A 21115-nucleotide genomic window follows, 5' to 3' on the forward strand; every position below is an offset into this window, starting at 1 on the left:
TTTTCAGACAACCTGGGAAAATCAAATAGAGACTGAATATTAGATGATATCTGAGAACTACTGCTGGCTTTCTTAGGTGTGATAATGCTGTGGTGGATATGCGGGAAATTGTCCTTATTCTTAGGAAGTTTCCACTGAGGCTTTTAGGAGTGAAATGATATTAATGTTTGCAACTTACTTTCAAATAGCTTGGCAAAAGAAAGTGTGTGTGTGTGTGTGTGTGTGTGTGTGTAGAGAGAAAGGGAGAGGAAGTGGGAAAGAGACAACAAAAGCCAATTAGCAAAATGGTAATTGTAGAATCTAGAAAGTTTCAAGGCTATTCACTGTACTAATCTTTAAACGTTTCTGTGTTTAAGATGATTCATGATGGAAAGTTGGGGAAACAAGACAAAATAAAAAAGGAAGGAATGGGAGATGAGGAGGTGGAGACCATCCTTTGCAGCAGTTTGGCCTTGAACTGCCAAGTAAGAGAGGGAACAATAAGCTGGAGCAAGCACGTAGGGTCAAGAGAGTGCTTTTTAAAAATGGGGAGACAAGGGGTGCCTGGGTGGCTCAGTCGGTTAAGCGGCCGACTTCGGCTCAGGTCATGATCTCGCGGTCCATGAGTTCGAGCCCCGCGTCAGGCTCTGTGCTGACAGCTCAGAGCCTGGAGCCTGTTTCAGATTCTGTGTCTCCCTCTCTCTGACCCTCCCCCGTTCATGCTCTGTCTCTCTCTGTCTCAAAAATAAATAAACGTTAAAAAAAAATTTTTTTTTAAAAAATGGGGAGATGAGAGGGTTTAAATGCTAAGTGGGAAAGAGCCAGCAGAAAGAGGAGCATGAAAGATACAAGCTATTCTGGTCAAACTTCTGACTCATGCCTGGGGATAGACCAACCATGTGAGAGATTCAGTACACCCCAAGAAATGTTCTACCCTCCTCCTAGCCCCAAGCTTCAGGAGAAAGAAATCGGTGGTGACACCTAGTGGATTCAAAGGGCACTGTTGAAATTCTTCACTCCTCTCTCTACACCTCCTCAAGCGGGCATCTCATGCTGGTCTTGTGACCACTCCAAATCATTTTCACCCTTTTGTTCACTGCTAGACCAGCCTACGATGTGCAATGCTACTAAGTAAGTTCGTCCTCTCCCCTCTCAGTCCACAGTAGACCTTGGCCACGTCTCTTGTCTCGGCCACTCTCCCCACAAGGAAGCAGAATTCAGACAGGGTGAGGAAGGGACCAGAAAGGATATATGTCCCCCACACCCCAGTCACCCAGCTCCAGTCAAGTGGCCACTGCAGCCCTGATGAGTGCAAGATGGCCATTTCTCAGTTATTCAAGCTCTGGGGATTGTGCAGAGCTTAAACTGTGGTCTCCGGAGTCAGAATAACTGGATTCAAATTCTTGCTAGCTGTGACTTGGCCTCTCTGTGCCTGTGATGCTAAACTTCTCATGACCTTGGTTCTCATCTGGAAAGTGACGCTGATAGAGCCAACCTATTTGTTGTGAAGATTAATTGAGAGAAGGCACATAAAGTCAAGCACAGTGAGTGGCAAAGGACACCGTTCCAAGTGTCAGTTCTTATCATCACCCCTGAAAGAGAGCAGATGACTGATGGCTCTGGAGGTGGCCAAGATGGGGATAAGGAGAATAGCCCACACCACTTTCTCTGCCCTCCCTGGGGGTAGAAGAGCAGGGACAGAAAGGACTGGTCCCTATGATCCTGCACCAGGGCATGGAGTCCTTGAGGGTGCGACCAGTACCCTTTAAAGAGGGCAGAACCTGTCCAGCCCCCATACGTCTGGCTTCCCTTGTAACCAGTCCAGCAGGGCAGAGGCAGCTCTCAGTGCCTCCCGGTGCCTCATCCCTGACTTCCCACTTTTGCACTTTGGCCATCAAACCTGCTTCAAGGCCTAAGTCATCATTCTCAAGAAGTTTTTTTTTATTGTCCCCACCACTACCCCCCCCCCCCATCCTCAGACCAGTAGTGAATCTCTTTAGCTCAATTCCTAGAGCATTTATCATCTTGTGTTCTGTCCACTCTTACTGCTCCTATTTCAACCAACCTAATTTATTAATTCAGCAAATATGTATTGAGCGTCTTCTCTGTGCCAGGTACTGTTCTCGGCTCTGGATAGCAAACAAGACACTCATGGAGCTAACATCCTTGTAGGGGAGTGGGCGCAAAGAAAATACACAGAGAATATATATGATGTCAGGGAGTGATGAGTGCCTTGACTATACAGGGGGTAGGGGACAGAGTGGGGGTGGGTGAGATGGAAACAGAGTGGTCAGGAAAGGCTCGGAGAAGAGCAAAGGTGATTCCCTGAGACAGGAATGGGTCTTAGGGTTTTTAAGGAACAGTAAAGCAGTCAGTGTGGCTGCAGTGGGGTGAGTAAGAGGAGAGGGGGCAGGAGATGGGGTCGGAGAGGGAGAATTTTGATTCTTAATGCGTTATTGGAAACAGGAGTGTTACAATCTGAATTGTTTTAGCCGAGATGTAACAAACCTACAGTTATTGCCTAAATCTCACAATTGAGTGAACACACACACACAACCACCCCCCAGGTCAAGATACAGAACGTTCTTGGAGCGCCTGGGTAGCTCAGTCAGTTAAGTGTCCGACTCTTGGTTTCAGCTCAGGTCACGATCTCATGGTTTTGTGGGTTCATGCCCACACTGGACTCCACGCTGACACTGCAGAGCCTGCTTGGGATTCTCTGTCTCCCTTTCTCTCTGCCCCTCCCCCACGTGCACTGTCTCTGCCTCTCTCAAAATAAATAAATTTAAATTTTTAAAAATATAAAACATTTTTATCACCACAAAGGGCTTCCTCATGCCCCTTCCCAGTCAATACTCTCTCCCATCCCCATCAAGTAACCACTATTTTTACTTCTATCCCCATAGATTAATTGGGTCTATTCTTGAATTTCTCTTAAGTGGAATCCTACCGTTTGTAGTCTTATGTGTGTGGCTTCTTTTACTCCGCATTACATCTGTGAGTGAGGCTCCTTCATGCAGGTTGTAGTTGTTCTTTTTTATTGCTACGTAGTATTCCGTTGTAATAGTATACCGCAATTGATTTATCCATTCACCTGCTGAAGGACATTCTGGCTTCTTCAGTTTCACGGTCATTAATAAAACTGCTATTGATCACTGTTGGATGTGTCTTTCACTGGACATCAAGCACTGATTTCTCTTGGGAGTGGAAATTCTAGGTCATAGGTTAGGTGTACATTTAGTCTTTGTAAGCACTGCCAAGCAGGTTTCCAAAGTAGCTGTGCCAATTCACACTCCCCACCAACAGCATATAAAGGTTCCAGTGGCTCCACACCCTTGCTGATACTGGTATTACCACTTTTTAAAAGTGTAGTCATTCATGATCTGATGCAGGTTTTTAGCAGAGCAACCTGGCTGCACTCTGAGAACCAAGTGGTGGGATTAGGGTTGGGTTGGGCAGAGGAAGCTGAGACACCAGACAGGAGGCTAGTGTGGGTCAAGACCCACAAATGGTTTGCACTAGATGGTAATAGAGGAGTCAGAGAAGTGGATCAATCAGGACGTGTCCTGGAATTGTAGCAGGAGAGACTGGTTGATGAGTGAGGGAGGGATGAGAAGGAGGCATCAGGGCGAGTCCTGCATCCTTGCCTTGAAAACCTGGGTGGATGAGAGGACCGTTTTCTAAGATGCAGGAGAGAGGGAATAACAGATGTGGGCCAAGGGAAGGCCAAGGACTCATGGGTAGCTGTCTGAATATGTCATCTGCTGGAGCTTAGGCCATCCTTAGAGCACTAAGGCTCTAGATGCCCCCCATCCTAGTATAACTGGCAGACACTGGTTGTGTGAATGGCATGTGCTGTCTGGGTAGCGGCTGGGGGAATGTGCATGCATGCTGTCTGCAGTGACAGATCTGAGTTAGGGGCCCAGTTCTGCCCCCTTGCTCGCCTGTAACTTGGACCTTATGCTAGGATTCCATCTTCCACCTTATGGTGGTAGAATTTAACAAGATCCCATGTCTAGGGCACCTGGAACATGGAAGAACTCAAACTTCCACTCTTCCAAGTTCCAGACACTATGTGGCAAGTCTTAAGAGGCTGGCACTTTTCCCTCATCCACATTTTAAAAGTCTTTCCAGACTTTCCAGACTGAGAACAGCCCTGCTGAGGGGCCCAGCACACTGAGAGGCGGTCCCCTCTCCCCTCCCTCACCCTCTCCCTCAGAGAAACAGAGTGGAGAACAGCAAGCAGCTTGATTCATAGACTTTATCAGCTTTTTCTCCAGCCAGCGGCTTCTGCAGACAACCGAGCCTGTACGGTACACACGGTTCACTCTGGCAAAGCTGGGGAGCAGCGGGGCAGGCATCACGGCTGGGGGCGGGAAGCAGCTAAGACTGGACCAGTGGGCCCCAGTGCTTGAGGAGGGTTGTGGGAGCTGCGAGAGAAGGCTGCTGCGTGGGGTCAGGAGGAGGGCGGCCCAGGGAGAGGAGGGCGCGTGTTAAGCTGCAGGGAGGAAGCAGGGAGCGGGAGGGGGGCCTATGGTCACCGTCCTTGGGGGATGGAGGCGGTGGGACACAGTGCCAGTGTATGTATGGGGGATGAGGGGTCCATAGACATCTTTTGTGGCAGGAACGAGACAGACCACTGTATAAAAGGGACTGTACACCATAACCTATGATACAATGTTTACATATGATACAAGGCTCTTTCCCTCTTTGAGTTTTAAAAAATAAATTTACAATTCCAGAGCTTTTGGTAAAAAATATATACACCCTCAGAGCAGGAGCAGCAGCTGTTTTTGCTGTTGCTGCTGCTGCCTCTTCAGAAGAGAAAGAGGTGGCGCCAGAAAGGAGGGTGAGGCTGTGCCAGGGAACCTCACCCGGTAGCTGCCAGGAGCCCTGCGCCCCTCAGCCCTGGAGGCCCGTGTGGGAGAGGGAGGGGAGACAGAGAGGTATTAAAGGCATCACCACAGTCCAGTGTGGCCTTCACGGTCTCAGCCATTCCCTCCCCTCACTTCTGTGGGCTACCTGCCCAGGGACAGGGGTCTGCCCCACCCCAGCTCTGATGGGGAGGACCAAGGGGGAGTCAACACAGGGAGGAGGATAGAGACCATGTTGTTGGTGTCCCTCAGAAGAGCCAGAAGGAGGGGGATGACAGCTCCCTTCTTAGCAGTAAGACACCCCAAAAGAAGGAGTGTGGGCAGCAAACACCCCCAACTCCTGATACCACCACGTCCCACCCCGCAATGCAGAGGGAGTGTCCTGTAGGCAGCTTAGGCCTGTGTTTCCCTGAGCATCTCTTACCCTCTCACCAGAGCCCACCCAGAGACCTTGGGGAGGCGTGAGTGGAGGACTCCCAAGGGCTGACAGGTAACCCCTTCCCCCTCGCTGCTGCCCCCTGCCCCACGAGCAGCTTCACCCACAGGCTTGGGCACATGGGGCAGCACAAGGAGCTGAGCAGGGAGTGGTGGGGGTGGGGACAGCACCCCGCACCATCACAGGGCCAAGTAGACCAGGGTAGCACCAAACAGAAGGACCCCTGCTACACACAACACCCTCCCTCAGTTACAGATGCACTGCTGCTTCTTAAAGGGGACAGGTGCACACACACACACGCGCACGCACACACACACACACACACAGACACAAGGGCAATATAATATTCCAGGAGGGGTGCATCCAGGGGTCCCAGCCCTGACCAGGGAGAAGCCGGCCACGGGTGGAGAGGAAGGCTGCCAATCCCTTCCACAGTTCCGCTCTGTCTCACAGACAACGTGGGCAGCTTTCCTGTCTGCGTGGGAGGAGGAGGTTGAAAGCTCCATCTCTGGAACAGACCTCAATGAGAGGGGGCAGAGGAAGGAGTGTTCTGCCCCCCATCCCTGCGAGGGCAGGACCCAGCAGAGTGCGGTTTTGGCTTGAAGGAGCAAGGGGGAGAGGACTTCAGCAGGATGAACAGGCTTATGAGCCCAGTGGTAAGTCCATCCGACTCTTTCCTGAGGGGCAGGAAGTTGCTCCAAGGGAAAGATGTCAGAGGTGGGTTGGGATAGCGTGCAAAGTGCTTGAGTGCCAGGCGTCCAAGGACCCTGGTGGGGCACTGACCAGAACCTCTGTTCTCACTGACTATTAGCCTCCAGCTTGTAGGAGAGCTCGAAGAGGAGGTTCTGGTTGTCGATGACCTGGAACTGGCGCACATAGGCCTTGGTCTGCAGGTGATGGGGGGATGCCTCCATATCCAGGCCTGGAGGTGTGACAAGAGAGAGGCCTTCAGGCTCCCAGCCTCCCTTCTTGCTCTACATGCCTACCAGCCAGAGAAGAGGGGTGTGGATTGGGACAGGAGGGTCCCTAGAGAGGCCAAAGAGAGGATGGAGAGCTGACAAGTTTAAGGAAATAAAGAATTGAGGACGGTCTCCTCCCGGAATCCTCCCGCTCAGTCAAAGCTCTACCTGTAAAGCTCTTAGAAGCCTGGGTACTCACAAAGGGGCCGGCTCCGGTATTTGCGGATTGTCCTCACCTTTTCAGCCACTGAATGCTGGGAGATGACAAGAAATGAGCCCTAAAAAGGGTACAGAAAGATGCTCCCCCCCTCTTATGCTCCCCCTGGTCTATTCTCCAACTCTGCTGGTTTGATTCCACTCCCTCCAGGGTCTAATTCTGGAGGGTCTCTGAAGAACGAAAGAAGGGGTGTAATGGGGCCGGTGAGGGAAGGTAGAGTTGCCCCCCCCCCAGCTCCCTGTCAGCTTTGTGGCCTGTGGGCGTGTTGCCACAGCAATGGCAGCAGGGACGGTCAGGAGTCTGTCAGGCAAGCTGGGCACCAAGAAGGAAGGTTGCTGTCTTTAGGGGGCTGCCAGGATGCGGGGAGGGGGGTGGGGGTGAGGGGAAGGATGCCAGCCCCTGCTCCCGGGCCAGGGTAGGCCGTACCACTCACCAGCTTCTCAATGTTCACCAAACCATCGACAAGAGTCTTACTCCCCTCATGCAGGAAAGTCAGGTCTAGGGGAGGGAAGAGAAGCAAATGTGAGGAAGAAGAGAGGAGGTCCAAAGGGCCCTTCCCCTCCCCCACGACCCCTCAGTGTGGGGCTCCTCTCCAGTGGGCATTCAGAGCTAAGTGACAGTGGTTGATAGCCAGAACTGGGGCACAGAGACTGTGGCCAGAAGAGCATGGGATTGACTCTCACCTTTGAGGATCAGAGGCACAAAGGGAATCACAGGAGGTTTCATCTTGGAGATGACTTCTCGGTAGCTTTTGTGGTTCCTGCAGGGGTCCTGGCATTCCACAGAAGAGAGGTTAGGGGACACATAGTCCCAGCGTACCTCAAAGATGCCCCCTACTCCTCCCTCATCCCCCTGCCCTAGATCCATCTCTGATCAGAGAGAGGTATGTATGGGTGTCTAGCTGGGGGTGAGATGGGGAGGAGCTTGACTGTCCTCCCCTCACCTCCAAGGCAAACAGGGCAGCAATCCACCCACCCTTCCCCCTCCCAGCATGCCAGGGGAAGGGTCTTGGGCACTAAAAACCTTAAAGGCAAGCTTGAGGAGGAAGGTTTGTGGGAACAGAGGGTCTCTGGGGTGCAAGCCCAGGGGCAGATAAAAGAGCTGAACCCACTCACTGTCAGGTTCTCAAATTTGCGGAACAAATTCTTGAATTTCCCGGGCAGCTTCTGCAGAGGTTTGAAGGAAGGAGAAGGAATGTCAGACTGGAGCTCCTTGCGTTTCAGGGCAGCTCTGGCTAATCCCCAGGTGTCAGAGGGGGAAAGGGCCCGGCTATCTTGCAAGGGGCTGGCAAGCTGGTCTGGTGGGTAGGGAAATAGAATCAGCCCGTAGTGAGGTCTGGGGAGCTTGAAGCAGCCCGGAGGAATGAATTATTCTGGGGAATTCGAGCCTCTGCGTTGGCACTGCTACGCACAAGGGGCCTCACTGAGCGCTGGCTGGAATCCAGCATCCAAGTCTGAGACCTGGCCTGGGCTGCCTGCCCCCCTCTCCGGCGGGGATTCCGTCTTTTTACTAATTTGCACAAGGACAGGGCGCATTAACCTAGCGGCGTGGCCCGGGCCTGGATCTGCCAGAAGAGGGCGCCTCCTTCCGCCTGGCACAAAGGCTCCCTAAGGGCCAGCCGCACCGCGGGAGGCAGCACCGGGGTGAGCCCGGCAGGCCAAGATCCCCCGAGCCAGGCCAGCCCAGGCGGGAGGAGAGGAAAGGGCAGCCATGCATCACCTCCCAGGTGAGCCGCAGGCGGCTGACAGCGGCGTTGTCCAGCCCCATGACCACGGCGTAGAAGGACAGCAGGTCCTGGTTCTGCTTGCAGCTGCGGGGGTGGGAGGAGAGGTCAGCGCGAGGTGGGGGGAGGGGGGTGGTCTCCGCGCTCCCCCTCCGCGGGCTGGCCGCACTCACATGGCCGCGATCTTGAGGAACTTCTTCAGCAGCTGCGCGCGCTTGCCCGGGGCCTCGCACAGCAACACCTCGGTGGCCACCCAGTGCGTGACCTCGCTGCAGCGCTGCAGCAGCAGCTCCAGGTTGGCCGTCTCCCGGCGGCCGCGCTCCCCGTGGAACACGTAGTCCACGAATTCCAGCTGCACCCAAGTCAGCGTGGCGGAGGGGCCGCCGGGGCGTGGGGGGTGTGCGTGGGCGGGAGGCGGATTGGACCCGAGGAGGCAAAGGCAGGAGGGCAGGGGTACGAGGGGTGGAAAATAGAAGAAGCCGGGACAAGACGGGATGCAACAGAAATGGGGGAAGAGGGGAAGCACCATTAATAATACTCTCCCATCTACCGAGTGCTTATTTGGTGCCAGGTCCTCGAACCATCTGATAGACAGTATCATCACTGCCTTAATTTCTCTCTTTAGTAGAGAATATTTTAAAGATACCTTATCTGGTTAGACCCACTTTACTAAGGACTCTCACTTTGCTGCTTTTTTCAGATTGGAGACGTAAGGCTTAGAGGGTCTGGGGGTGAATTGCCCGAGGGCACCCCGCCAGCCACCTTCTAATGCAAAGTTCAGCTGCACACATGGCCCGTCTCCAGGACCCCACGTTGGCACATTTCTCCCTCCAGGCCCCCAGCCCAGCACCACCTTCAGTCCCCACCTCATGCACACATCGAAACAGCTCCCAGTGGAAGGCAGTAAGGTGGTTGGCGACGTCCTCAGGCTCCACTCGGTGGATCTCTGTGTCTCCAGGGGAGACCTGGATCTCCTCGGGGAGGGGCATCTGGTGACAGGCAGGGACACAGGGGCTGGCCTCCACTCTGGGCTTGTGAGTTTCTGCCCCATAGTCCCTCTGGGCCCTCACTCCCAGCCAACGCCTTGTGACGGAGTTCTTACCAGCGCCTCATAGCTGTCGCGGGTACAGGCAAACAGGTGACTGTTGATGCCCAGCGTGGTGAAGACACAGTCTTCAGTCGGCTGGAGAAGGACCTTCTCTGCAGGAGAACGAGCTGTTCTGCCTCAGCCCTGACTATCTGCACCCTCACACACCCCAGCCACTGTCGCCATCCCGTCTAGAAACTCCTAACCCTGCATGGACACATTCTAGACGAATGGGACTGCTGTTATCACCAGTTTGTGCCACATTCATCTGAAATTTTCAAATAATGATTTCCTCGGCATTCATCACCTTCTTTTACCCCCCAACATTCTTCCACAGCTCTTCTGTCATTCTATCATCCCCATGATACTGGAATATTTTTTCCCTTGCCTCAGAGGAAAATAGGATTCTGGCTACATTGCAGGCTCTCTGCCTTCCCACAGGGATTGGAGGCCCACCCTGTGTTTTAGCCTCAAAAACGTAGCCTCCAGGAGGTTAAAGAACCAGATCCCAAGATGAGTAAGAGGCAAGCACCTAGATCAGAATCCGAGTGTCTTGGGCCAGTGCTTTCCAAACTTTAATGTGCATAGGAATCACCTGGGAATCTTGTTAAAATGCTCATTCTGAGTCAGCAGGTCTGGTGGGGTCTGAGGTGCTGCAGTTTTAATAAGCTCCCAGGTGATGCTCATGTGGCTGGCCCCAGGACCACACTTCAAGTAGCCAGGGCCTAGAATTTGTCTTTAGCCATGCCCCAGAGCCCTGGGCAGGTGAGTTTCTCCTCTCCTGCCTGCTCCCCCCCTCACCCACCCCTCAGCCCAGCTGTTCCTGAGCCTCACCTCCGGAGGAAGCCACAGCTACCAGGATGAGCGAGTCCTCGCGCCCTGCAGGCTCCTCTGAGTACTGCAATTTCTCTGTCACAGAACCCAGAATGTCCTGCACTGACGCTGAGAGGCGGCTGCGTATGGTCACGTAAGAGTGGTCAGGCATGTAGACCCGGCAGAAGACTGGGCAGAGACAGGAAGGTGGGTTTTCATTAGAAGGCAGAATGGCAGTGCTGGCATCGTCCCCTCCAGGGCACCTCTGTTCCCCATCCCATCTCACCCCTAACCCTAAATTGATTGGCTTCTGAAAAAGATGCTGGAAACAGGACAGGTTCTACAACACAAGGAGAATGCCCCAAATCCAGAGACCCCAGAGGGCCCTCTGAGCCACCCTGGAAGCTCTGCCCCTCTTAGTGCCCCCACTCACTCTCATCAGAGCCCCGGAAGGCCACTCGGGTCTGCAGACAAGAGTCTATCCGGCGGAAGTGGCGGAACAGTGGCTTCACCTGCTTGCTGGGCGGCTGGCTTTCCTCTGGGATCCTGACATGGACACAGCTGGGCGTCAGGAAGTCCTGCCAGGCATATGGAGCGCCAGGCAGGCAACATCAAGCAGGGACATCAGAACTGAGTCAAGGATGCACCAGTACCAGGTTCAGAAAGTGATGAAGGAGGTCAGAAGAGAGACAATGAACAGCATGGGACAACAGTCCAAGTGACCCAGATCAAATGCCACCTCTTTCATGAATTCTTCTCTGATCTACCCCACCCACCAGGAAAGGTCACTTTTCGGCTTTAACTGCCATAGGACACTGGGCTAATATTTGTTTACGTTCGTATCTTATCTCTTCTACAAGACTGAGAGCGTTTGAGGGCTGGGCTTAGTTCTTCCTGAAATTTTTTTTTCACCCCACAGGCCTAGCACACTACTTGGCACATGATAGGTGTAGGTCATCCGCTGTTTGCTGAATTTTGCTGACAAGAACTTCACAGCTTGGGAGGAGACAGATGTGTATACAGCTACTTCTAACACGAGGCAGGAGGTGTTAGGTGATATAACAAAGGTACAAGGAGAGTTCTGTTGGTATGAGGCAGGGAGAACTTTCATCAACAAGATGGCATTTGGGTTGCCTGGGTGGCTCGGTCAGTTAAGCGTCCGACTTCGGCTCAAGTCATGATCTTATGGTTCATGGGTTCGAGCTTGTTTGGGATCCTCTGTCCCCTGTTTTCTCTGCCCCTCCCCTGCTCATGCTCTGTCTCTCTCTCAAAAATTAAAATAATAAAAACAGGGGCGCCTGGGTGGCACAGTCGGTTAAGCGTCCGACTTCAGCCAGGTCACGATCTCGCAGTCCGTGAGTTCGAGCCCCGCGTCAGGCTCTGGGCTGACGGCTCGGAGCCTGGAGCCTGTTTCCAATTCTGTGTCTCCCTCTCTCTCTGCCCCTCCCCCGTTCATGCTCTGTCTCTCTCTGTCCCAAAAATAAATTAAAAACGTTGAAAAAAAATTTATAAAATAATAAAAACATTTTTAAAAATTAAAAAAAAAAAACAAGAAGATGGCATTTGAGGGACACCTGGGTGGCTCAGTCGGTTAAGCATCTGACTTCGGCTCAGGTCATGATCTCATGGTTCGTGAGTTTGAGCCTTACATCGGGCTCGCTGCTGTTAGCTCAGAGCCCACCTCAGATCCGCTGTCCCCCTCTCTCTCTGCCCCTCCCCCATTCGTGCTGGCGCGTACGCTTTCTCTCTCTCAAAAAAATGAATAAACATTAAAAAAAAAAAAAAAAAAGATGGCACCTGACTTGGGCCTTGAAGGACAACAGAAAGAGAAGTGGGTATGGGGGAGTCCTTCTGGAGTGGACCACGTAAATGATGGTAGGAAAATGGGAGAGCCCAGGAGTTCAGGGGTGTATAGGGAGTGTCATGGGGGCTGGGAAATGAGGTGGGAAGCATTGGCAGAAGGCAGAAAAGCAAGGGCGTTCATTGAACACTGTGCAAGGATGTTGCAATTTTGTCTTATAGGCAATTGGGAGCCGAGGATGTTTTTGGAATAGGAGCACGATGTCATCAAACTGGAAAGATCTCTCTGGTGTCAGCATAAGAAGGGAGAGGAGACAGGGTACCTGGGTGGCTCAGTGGGTTAAGCGTCTGACTTCAGTTCAGGTCATGATCTCAAGGTTCATGAGTTTGAGCCCTGCATTGGGCTTTCTGCTGTCAGCACAGAGCCCGCTTAGGATCCTCTGTCCGGCCCTCCACCCCGCCCCCCCCCCCCACCGCCCCGCCAACTGCCCCTCTCTCTGTTCCTCCCCCGCTCTCACTCTGTCTCTGTCTCAAAATAAATAAATATTTTTAAAAATTAATAAAATTTAAAAGAAGAAGAAGAAGAAGAAGAAGAAGAAGAAGAAGAAGAAGAAGAAGGAGGAGGAGGAGGAGGAGGAGGAGGAGAAGGAGAAGAAGAAGGAGAAGGAGAAGAAAGGAGAGGACACAAGACCATAAGCTGAAGCCCTGGACAGGAGGCTGTGGCGATACTCCAGGTGAGAGATAATGAGGCCTAAACGGGGGTTGTGGCAGTAGGGATGGACTGGAGAGAAACTGAAGTGGTCCAAGGGATGGATGGACAGACGGACAGATGGATGGATGGATGCAATGGAGTCCTGAAGTGGGCTCACGTTGGCTCATGACAGCAGATTGTGAAATTTGGGGGTGATTCTGCCTACTGCCTTTTAAAAAGCCATTAAAAAAAAGTTTTATAAACCTCTAGCCAAATTATTACCACAAAAGGTAGTGGCCTGTTTTACTACATTTTGCTATTGTCTGTGCTTCTGAGGTTATTTACCTCTCTTGTATTTGTGTGGTGAAAATCCTACCTAAGTCCTGCTACTGCTCCTCTCTTCTCTGCCCAACTTCACATTCGGTGACATCACGTTGGTTTTTTTAAAGCAGCCAGTGAAAGAATTTACACCATGGGAATCAGCAAAAGCTACAAATCAGGGCTTTTTTGACCCTGATGTGCTGGTTGTTAAATATGTACCAGTACACCACTGGATCAACAAAGAAACGGATGGGACAACAGACAAGGAAGCCACTGGAGGCCGTGCTTTGTGCTACCCTCCAGCAAGAGAAAGGGGCTGAAAACTAAAACCGCATTGGAGTCAAAAGGCCAGAGGCAGTCCCTGTGATAGAGGAACAAGGGGACTTCTGTCCTGTCCCCTCCCCCCAACCCATTCCCCTCACTTTAGCTCCACTGTTTCCACAAGCTGGTGCAGCCTCAGTGTGTCCTCTCGAAGGTCCTGGTAAAGGGACTCATCCTTCATAATCAGCAGGTACAGATCCTGGGGAGCAGAGGAGAGAGAAGGTGAAGGCAGGGCTGTCATCCCAAGCATCACTATCGGCAAGGGCTGGCGCAGGGTCTCCATGCCTTGGAGCACAGAGGGACCGTATAAACTTAAGGCCCACAGGCATCTTCTTCCAGGTACCCAGCTTGAGGAGTATGGCTCCTTCAAAGGGGTCCCCTTCCAGAGCTAATAGTCTGCTCACCCGCCTTCTCTTCCCAGGCCCACCTTGATGATGCGGCCGGCCCCCTCTTCCTCCTGCAGCAGCCCCTGGTAGGTGTCCAGGAAATGAAGGAGCATGGCTAGACAGGCTTGCTTCCGACCCAGCCCCTCGGGGCCCTCCATGCCTCCTGCCCAAACAAAGCTGACCCCTTAGTTAAGAAAAAGCCCCAAGCAGGGAGACCTGAAGAAACTGGGAAGGGAGATGAGAGGCAGTGGTTGCTTAAGCCCTCCCAAATGCTCTCTAGGCTTGGGGCCAAGAAGAAAGGAGATCCAGGTGTCCCTGGAGCCAGGACCCCCTCATGCCTCAGCCCAGGTATTTTTCTCACAGTAGGTGTGGATGGCATCCACTTGACCACATCCATCTGACCACATCCTGCCTGTTTGAATTTCACTTGAGGATACCCTACCCAGACCCACCCAACCTCTGACTGGCCCATAACCTGGAGCTGGTAAAGGCCAATGATCCTTACCACAAACCTGACCATACCTCAGTGTAAGGCCCGGTGTTTCTAAGAGAGCCTATGGTATTCTACTCAGTGGCCTGACATTTACAATTAGATCCTAAAATAACTCAGCAAGAGGCCCTATGCTTACATGAGACCCTATGAATAGCTCAGCCAGTGGCTTGTCTCTAGCAGACCTTACTAAAGCACAGCCGTGACCTGATGTTTACATCGGACCCTATAATAACTCACTGGGCAACCAGATGTTTAGAGCAGCAATCCAGTGGGGGAGAGAGGCATTCTTAATAGAATAATAACACCTTACACTTGCACAGGGCTCTGCAGTCTCCAAAGCACTCCCACATCTACTATCAGATTGATCTCCACAGCAGCCCCATAGGTAGGCAGGGCAGGTGCTATTTACCCCCTTTTTACAGAAGAGGAAACTGAGGCTTTAGGAGGTTAAGTGGTCTGCCCAAGGTCACGCAGCTGCTGAGTAAAACCCCTGGAATTGAAACCCAGGTGTATTTTCTGGGGAAGAGTGGAGGCCCTGACATCACACATTGGGTAGGGGGCGTGGCTTCCTCCCGACCTCCCCTTTTGCAGGCTCCATAAAAGGATATTACTGGTGTAGCTCCTGCAGAAATTTCTCCGTGGGGAGGAAGAGAGAATGGGTGAGGACGATGTCATCCAGCAGGATATCTGTAGAGATCAATTGGCACCACTGATGTCAGGCGGGCACTTGTAGGGCCCGACTGGACACTCACTACCCTCCCCCCACCGCCGCCTCCTAGAGTGAGTTCTCCTTAGCCAGGCTGGAGCCCTGGCCACCTGCCCCGTCATGCTCTGCACAAGCGCGCACGCACACGTGTGAAGGTTCTGGGCAGCCGCTGCGGGGGTGGGGTTGGCAGCTGCCAAGGCAGCTGGAGGGAAGGAGGGGGCGCCCTTTGGTCACGCCCACTTCTCTTCAATGGATGTGGGAAGCTGGTCAGATAATATAGCAAACTTGAGATCTGCCCGAAAAAAAGAGGTAGACCACAGAAGTGTCTCTAGACAAAAAGAACTTCCAAACAGAGGTTAGAGTCAGTGGTGTGTGTGTGTGTGTGTGTGTGTTCATCCCTCCTGCCCTCCCTACTCTCTACCTAACAACTTTGAGTTCCAACTAGGCAGGTGAGAACCAGCCCCATTAAAAGGGAGAGGGAGTGACTGCCATCTCTTTGATCCCAAAAGCCTTTAAGAAGAAACCCTGTGTCCCCCAGATGCCCAGAGACGGAAGGGTTAATGATGGAAGGGTGGAGGGGAGTGGCTCTCACCACCCTTTTCCCCTCCACACCCCCATCTGGGCCTGGCTCAGCCAGTCAGCCAGGTACAAGGTCGCCCTGACTTGCAGCCAGCCCTGGGGTGGGGCAGGGCAGCCTGGCACACACAGACAAGCAGGGCACAGGGAGGGAGCCAGGTGTCCTCACCAGGACAGGTTAGGGCCAGGTCCCCAGACACTGCCCCCAGACAAAACCAAGGCTTCTGAGTCCCTTGGCTCACCATGCCCTGGCCTCTGATTCAAGCCATGAAGGTAGAGGAGGAGAACCAACACAAGATCCTCTATTTTAACTACTGCATTTCACAAATGAGAAACTGAGGCCCAGAGTTGAGAGGGACTTGCCTGGAGCTGGAATAGGAACCCAGACTCCTGAGTCTTTGTTCTTTTCTCGATCTGCCTGAGGTAACCAGAGTGTCGGGGTAGAGCACGGTGGGGCTGCTTAGATGTTTGTGAGCCTTTGGCTGATTTGGGAATAACTTCTGTAAGTCCCCCTCACCTCCCACACACCCTGGGAGAAAGCCAAGATGGCTTGAGAACATTGGTTATATTGGAGAATATCAGAGTGGTAGGTTAAACTAATTCTCATTTACTAACTGGTTCCCCAAACCAGTTACTCTGGGGATCTAGCTTGCCAGCCCAGATAATAGGATGACAAGCAACTCAAGAGTCCTTTCCCAGGGGAGACCAGGCACAGTGTGTGGCACCAGGCCCCTGTGGAAGGGGAAAGACAGTTTCTCCCTTTTCCTCTTTGCCCAGCTACCTTGCTATGTTCTTAAAGTGAGGCTGAGAGCCCCAGCCCCGACCTCCGGCCCCAGGGATGGTGACAAGGAATAGGGATGCCCAGCATCGTTCCTATCTATCTCACAGGAGAGCTCAGCCAGAGCAAAGGAAGAGGAACATGGGGCAGAGTGGGGGAGATGCTGCTATGGGGGCTACAGTTTGGCGTCTGTCTCTTCCAAGCCAGGCTCTGGTCCAATGCACAGCCTCCCCAGGGAATGTGTCATAGAGACACAGGGTGTGTGGTGTAGGCGGGAAGTTATGGTTAGGAGAGCTGTGTGTGTCTGATATTTTTCTAATTAAATCCAAAAGGTGTCAGCTCCCCAGGGCAACGACAGCTGAGCCAAGGAGAGGGCCCAGGTCTTGAAAAAAATCTAGGGGGTGGGGGATGGAGTCCCATTCCACATGCCTAGGTCCAGGCTCCCTACAGAGGTCTGAGAGCAAAGTGTGAAACCCCCACCTTGAGGCCCTCAACCAGGGCTCCCCACCCTCAGACCTTGCTGGGCTTAGTGAAATACTGAGAGGCAGACTTAAAGACCCACCAGCCTTTTACCTCCACCACTAACCGGCAATTTGGGGTCTCGGTTTCCTCAAAGTTCCCTTAGTAGGGGTGCTGGTGGGGAGTGGTGAAATAGTATCATCGTTTAGGGAATAAGCTTCTCAGGGTGTGGCTATTATTTTTTAAAGAGGCCGTATGCTGAGGCCTACCTTGGGAAGGGCAGGAGTTGGTGGAGCTCAGAATCCCCTCCATGCTGCAGGGTCCTGCTGTCTGTCTGCCCAGCCACCTCTCCCCCAGCAAACACCTTCTGAGTCAGCCCCCAACTAGAATGCCTCCTTCCCCCTCAAGCTGCTAAGGACAATGCATCCCTTTGCCGGGCCAAAAGGCAGCTTGGGCCTTGCGCCTGTCTGGCATTGCCCCACTGAGTGGGCCAGCCCTGTGCTCTGGTGTTTCTAGACAGAAGCAGGGACTCCGGGAACATCTCTCAGGTCTCGGGCAGCACCTCTTGGAGTGAGGGGTGTGAAGCACGGTGTGCTCTGGGCAGCTTCCATCTTAGGGTGTCAGGCCTTAATTTGGGGCCACAGAAGGAGGTAGTCAACCGCAGGGACCCATGAGAGTCTGTGGGTAGAATGTCCAGGGGAAAGGAAGGGTGGCTTGAGGTTCGGAGAAAGAGTTCGCCTTCTTCTCCAGCCAGTGGGTGAGGCTGCTACAGGGAGGAAGGTGGCACAGCCACTTCCCTTCTGCAGAAGGGTCTGTTCCTCCCCTAGGCCGCTGCCCCACTTCAGCTGACCGCTCGGCCCCACACCGAGGCTCCCGCCATGGCACCACCCCCACTCTCCAAGGGCAAGGAAGAAGAACCGGGTAACAACCCCCAACTCCGGGATGGAGGAGCCTTACCTGAGGCGGCGCTGTCCCTGGTGGCCCCTCCAGCGAGCCGCTCCAGAACCCGGTTCAGAAGATGCTCCGGCCGCTCGGGGGCGCCCAGGGGGGCCCAGGGCGGGGAAGTCAGGGGCTCGCCGGGGGACAGCTCGTCAGAGGAGTACGAGGAAGGCGAGCGCAGGGGTCCCCCCACCCCGAGCGGCCCGGGCCCTGGCACCTCCTCAAGCTGCAGCCAACAGGGCCCCCCGCTGCCGAGCTCCTCTGCGACCCCCGCCGGCTCGCCCCCTTCCTCTTCAGGGGGCGGCTCTAGCCCCGGCTCGGCGGGGGGCTCCCGGAGGAAAGCGGGGAGCAGCAGGCGAGACACGCTCTGACGCCGCTGCAGCGGCCGCAGTCCCCCGGCTGGACCGCCGCCCCCACCAGGTCCCCCGCCCCCGCCAGGCCCACCGCAGCTCCCCGGACCCCCGCCGGGACCTCCCGCCACCGTTCGCCCCGCCAGCTGCGACGTCTGCTTCTTCAAAAATTTCTCCAGTGGCTTCATGCCCCCCCCCCGCCCCTCTCCTTGGGGCCGCCGGAGGACCCAGGTGTCCCAGGCGCGGGCGGGGGGGGGGGGGGGGGGCGGGGACACGATGCTCAGAGCCGGAGGGGCAGAGCGGAGGGCCGTGCCAGGCGCCGGACTGGGGGCCAGAGGAGCCCGAGGCTCGCTGGCCGGGGTCCAGTGGCCAGTGGCCCGGGGAGGTGCCAGAGGGAAGGAGTGTCCGCTGTTAGTGGCCCCCCATGCCGGTTGCAGCTGGCACGCGGCCCAGAGGGTGGATAGGCTGCGGGGCCAGTGCCCGGGGCTCTGCGCTCCTGGGCCGGGCTGCGGCGGCAGAGACAGCGGGCGGAGCGCAAAGCTGAGAGAGGACGCGGCGGCGGCGGCGGCGGCGGCTGCGCTCCTGGCCAGGGGGGAAGGTGGCAGAACTGAGACCGCGCCCCCTCTTCCAGTCTCCGCCCAGTCCCCGCCCCTGCCCCTCCTGGCCCGCCCCCTGGCCCGCGCGAGGCTTGAACTTGGGCGCTGGGGCTGGCCGCGAGGGAAATAGTGAAGGGCTGAATGGGATTGGCTTCAGAGCAGATGCAGAAATTAAGGGCAAAGGTGATGGAGTGATTTAGCAATGGAGAGAGATTCCTGGCTTGGGGGCTTACAGGGGCTCTTAGTTTCATTTCCAAGAAGTAGGGCAGGCCTGTGGCCTGCAGACTTGGGACTTGTACTCAGGTGAGACCTACAAAGATTGCTGGTTGGGTGTCCATCACCCTCAACCCCGACACTATGCTCTGTTGCTATATTTGTGATTTTATCTTCCTTCTATAAGAAGGGCTGGGAAGGCCTGAAGTGGATTGGCATTGGCACTGGGGGCGGTGCCCATCTGCCCTTTCTGGTAGGGCACAATAGGTGGTGAAGGCCTGGCTTGTGAGAGGCAGGTGCTGGCAGGCAGGTAGGAGCCAGGCAAGGAGCAGCAGCAGGTTGTGGCAGGTCTAGTTGGGGTGAGGAAAAGAGACAGGAGGCAGAGGGGAGGAGACAAGGAGCACAAGGGCACCTGAACCCAGCCGGCAGCAGGAGAAAGCAGGACTGTGGAGATGAGTGGACAAGCTCCAGAACTGCCAGCCAATATCACTTAGTGTAGACCCCCTCCAGGGTGGACATAGCCATGGAGTAGGGCAAGTGGTGCCAATTTGCACTCTAAATGATCTTTATTCCTGATGCCTGTGCCTGGAGCATTCTGTCCCTAAAGATACACTGCCCCAGAAGGAGGTGGGTATAGAGAAACACTCAGTGTAAACACATCAAGGTTAAAGTAACAAGGTGGGGGAGTGGCACCAGGTTCCAGAGAGATTGAAGCTCCTTGGACAATGCCCCACCCCTGTTTACCGTGCAGGGACCAGGCAGGGACAGGAATGCTAAAGGCTGGGAGTGGTGGTTGAACTGCAGGGTGTGTACTCCACACGTGTCACCGTGTGTGCATATCTGGTCCTATGTGTGCTAGAGCATGTGTTTACAGAATTAAAGCTTTGCATACCCATCTGTCTGTGGATTTCAAAAGGGAACAGTAAAAGGGAAAGAGTAGTTTTGGCTAAAAAGCTGGAATAGAGATCCGAGTATCAGCTTGCTGGGCTCCCTTTATTGGATACCCCACTATCCCTGGGGTTAAGAGGAGAAACTGGCTGGAGTGGCTAAGAGCTCCCCAGGCATTTTGTGAACCAAATAAGAAGAGGAGAGGGCTCCACTCCGAGCACATGCCACAGTTACCAGATTAAGCTGGTTGCCTTGGTAACCTCCTCTCTGGGCAGGATTTGGGATTGTCAGTTAGGAAGGGGAAAGATTTGGGGAGTGTGGAGGGTGTGGGGGCTGGAAATAAAGGAGGCAGAGACACTTCTGGAAACTGAAAGCTTGGGGAGCAGGACCCCAGCACCCCTGCAACTACTCAAGGATATCAGGCAGCGACTGAGTTCAAGGACTTGAATGAGGAAGGAAAGCCAGCATGAAGTGAGTCATGGCCCTCCTAGAAGAGTGGTTCTCACCCCAAGTGCACATTGGAATCCAGGGGAACTCAACAATACTGATGCCCAGGCCACAGTCCAAATCAATTACATCTTTGAGGTGAGGCTGAGGTTTATGGTATTTTTTAAAAGATCCCCAAGTGGTGCTCACTTTGGCAGCACATAGAGCAAACCTGGGATGATACAGAGATTAGCATGGTCCCTGTACAAGGATGCCACATAGAAGATCCCCACGTGATTCAAACAGCCATGGTTGAGAATCACTGCCCTAGAGGGACGGCCCAAGCGGGCTGTCGATGCTAGGAAACAACTTCAGGATTCTAAGACCTTACCCATAAGGTAGCAAGCCTGTGTGTTGACCGCACAGGGGAGAGGGGGCTGGCATGGAAGAAATAGAGGGGAAGAGAGTGATAGGATTAACAACTGTGAGAAGATGGAAGCAAAGAACTCTGAGAGCCCAGCCCATGGACTTCTAGAAGGGAATAGGGCAAGGCTACATAAGGCTGATCTGCCCCTCATACTTGCTTTCTGCCCACTGAAAGGCAGGCTGGTAGGGCAGAGAACCTGGGGGCTTTGTTGAGTTTGAGTTTCTTCTTGCTGAGCTTGTTACCAGGGCAACAGAGAGCAATGGGATCTAACTGCAGGACTGGGGAAGCAAGAGGAAGGGGTGACGAGGAAACATCTTAACAGTCATCCCTCCTGCCAGTATCCTACCCCCAAGGATGCCTGGCATTCTTTGCATGACCCCCAGGAGATCAGGGCCATAGTTACCCATCACCCTGTGGGGAGGAGGAAAGCAAATGGACATGACTAAGAGGAATCAGGGGTAGGGGGAAAAAGAATCATGGTCCTCTGCCTCAAGCAGTAGCACCAAGGGATACAGGGGGAGTCCCAACTGTTTTAAGGTATACCATGATGTCCATGCCCCCAGTGCACAAGGATTTGTGGTCCAAGAACAGATGCCACTAGCTCCACATTAAACTCAATTGCTCCCCACACTGGGCATCACCTCTGTAGTAAACCTC

At 53.9% G+C, this 21115-nt stretch overlaps 1 protein-coding gene, 1 long non-coding RNA gene and 1 pseudogene across 2 annotated transcripts; 2 read left to right on the top strand and 1 right to left on the bottom strand.

Annotated features, from left to right (window-relative positions):
- Positions 1-4226: 4226 nt before the first annotated feature.
- Positions 4227-18496, bottom strand: RAPGEFL1 (Rap guanine nucleotide exchange factor like 1). The gene is made up of 15 exons (XM_058703223.1): positions 17577-18496; positions 14709-14787; positions 13649-13784; positions 13323-13420; positions 10522-10634; positions 10110-10277; positions 9291-9388; positions 9055-9177; positions 8362-8540; positions 8185-8275; positions 7581-7631; positions 7149-7236; positions 6899-6963; positions 6448-6502; positions 4227-6211 (listed from the first exon to the last, which is right to left on the bottom strand). Exons 1-15 carry the CDS (start codon positions 18094-18096, stop codon positions 6087-6089), a joined length of 1989 nt encoding a protein of 662 aa, XP_058559206.1. The 5' UTR covers positions 18097-18496; the 3' UTR covers positions 4227-6086.
- Positions 6863-9578, top strand: LOC131497173 (uncharacterized). Its single transcript, XR_009254798.1, has 2 exons — positions 6863-8191; positions 8889-9578. It is a non-coding gene; the product is annotated as an uncharacterized LOC131497173 (long non-coding RNA).
- Positions 18497-20233: 1737 nt separating the features above from the next.
- On the top strand, positions 20234-20330 carry LOC131498613 (U6 spliceosomal RNA; annotated as a pseudogene).
- Positions 20331-21115: the final 785 nt, after the last annotated feature.

Source organism: Neofelis nebulosa, chromosome 16, assembly GCF_028018385.1.
Source record: "Neofelis nebulosa isolate mNeoNeb1 chromosome 16, mNeoNeb1.pri, whole genome shotgun sequence".
Taxonomy (NCBI): domain Eukaryota; kingdom Metazoa; phylum Chordata; class Mammalia; order Carnivora; family Felidae; genus Neofelis; species Neofelis nebulosa.

Bases quoted from the DNA above. Each gene is read 5' to 3' on its own strand.
- RAPGEFL1 (XM_058703223.1), bottom strand. From the start codon at position 18,096: ATGAAGCCACTGGAGAAATTTTTGAAGAAGCAGACGTCGCAGCTGGCG. The intron at 13,785-14,708 runs ATATCCTTTTAT...CTAAGGGGTCAG, and splicing joins CTGCAGGAGCTACACCAGTA to CTTTGTTTGGGCAGGAGGCA. The intron at 6,964-7,148 runs GTGAGAGTCAAT...TCCCTCCCCTAG, and splicing joins TGTGCCTCTGATCCTCAAAG to ACCTGACTTTCCTGCATGAG.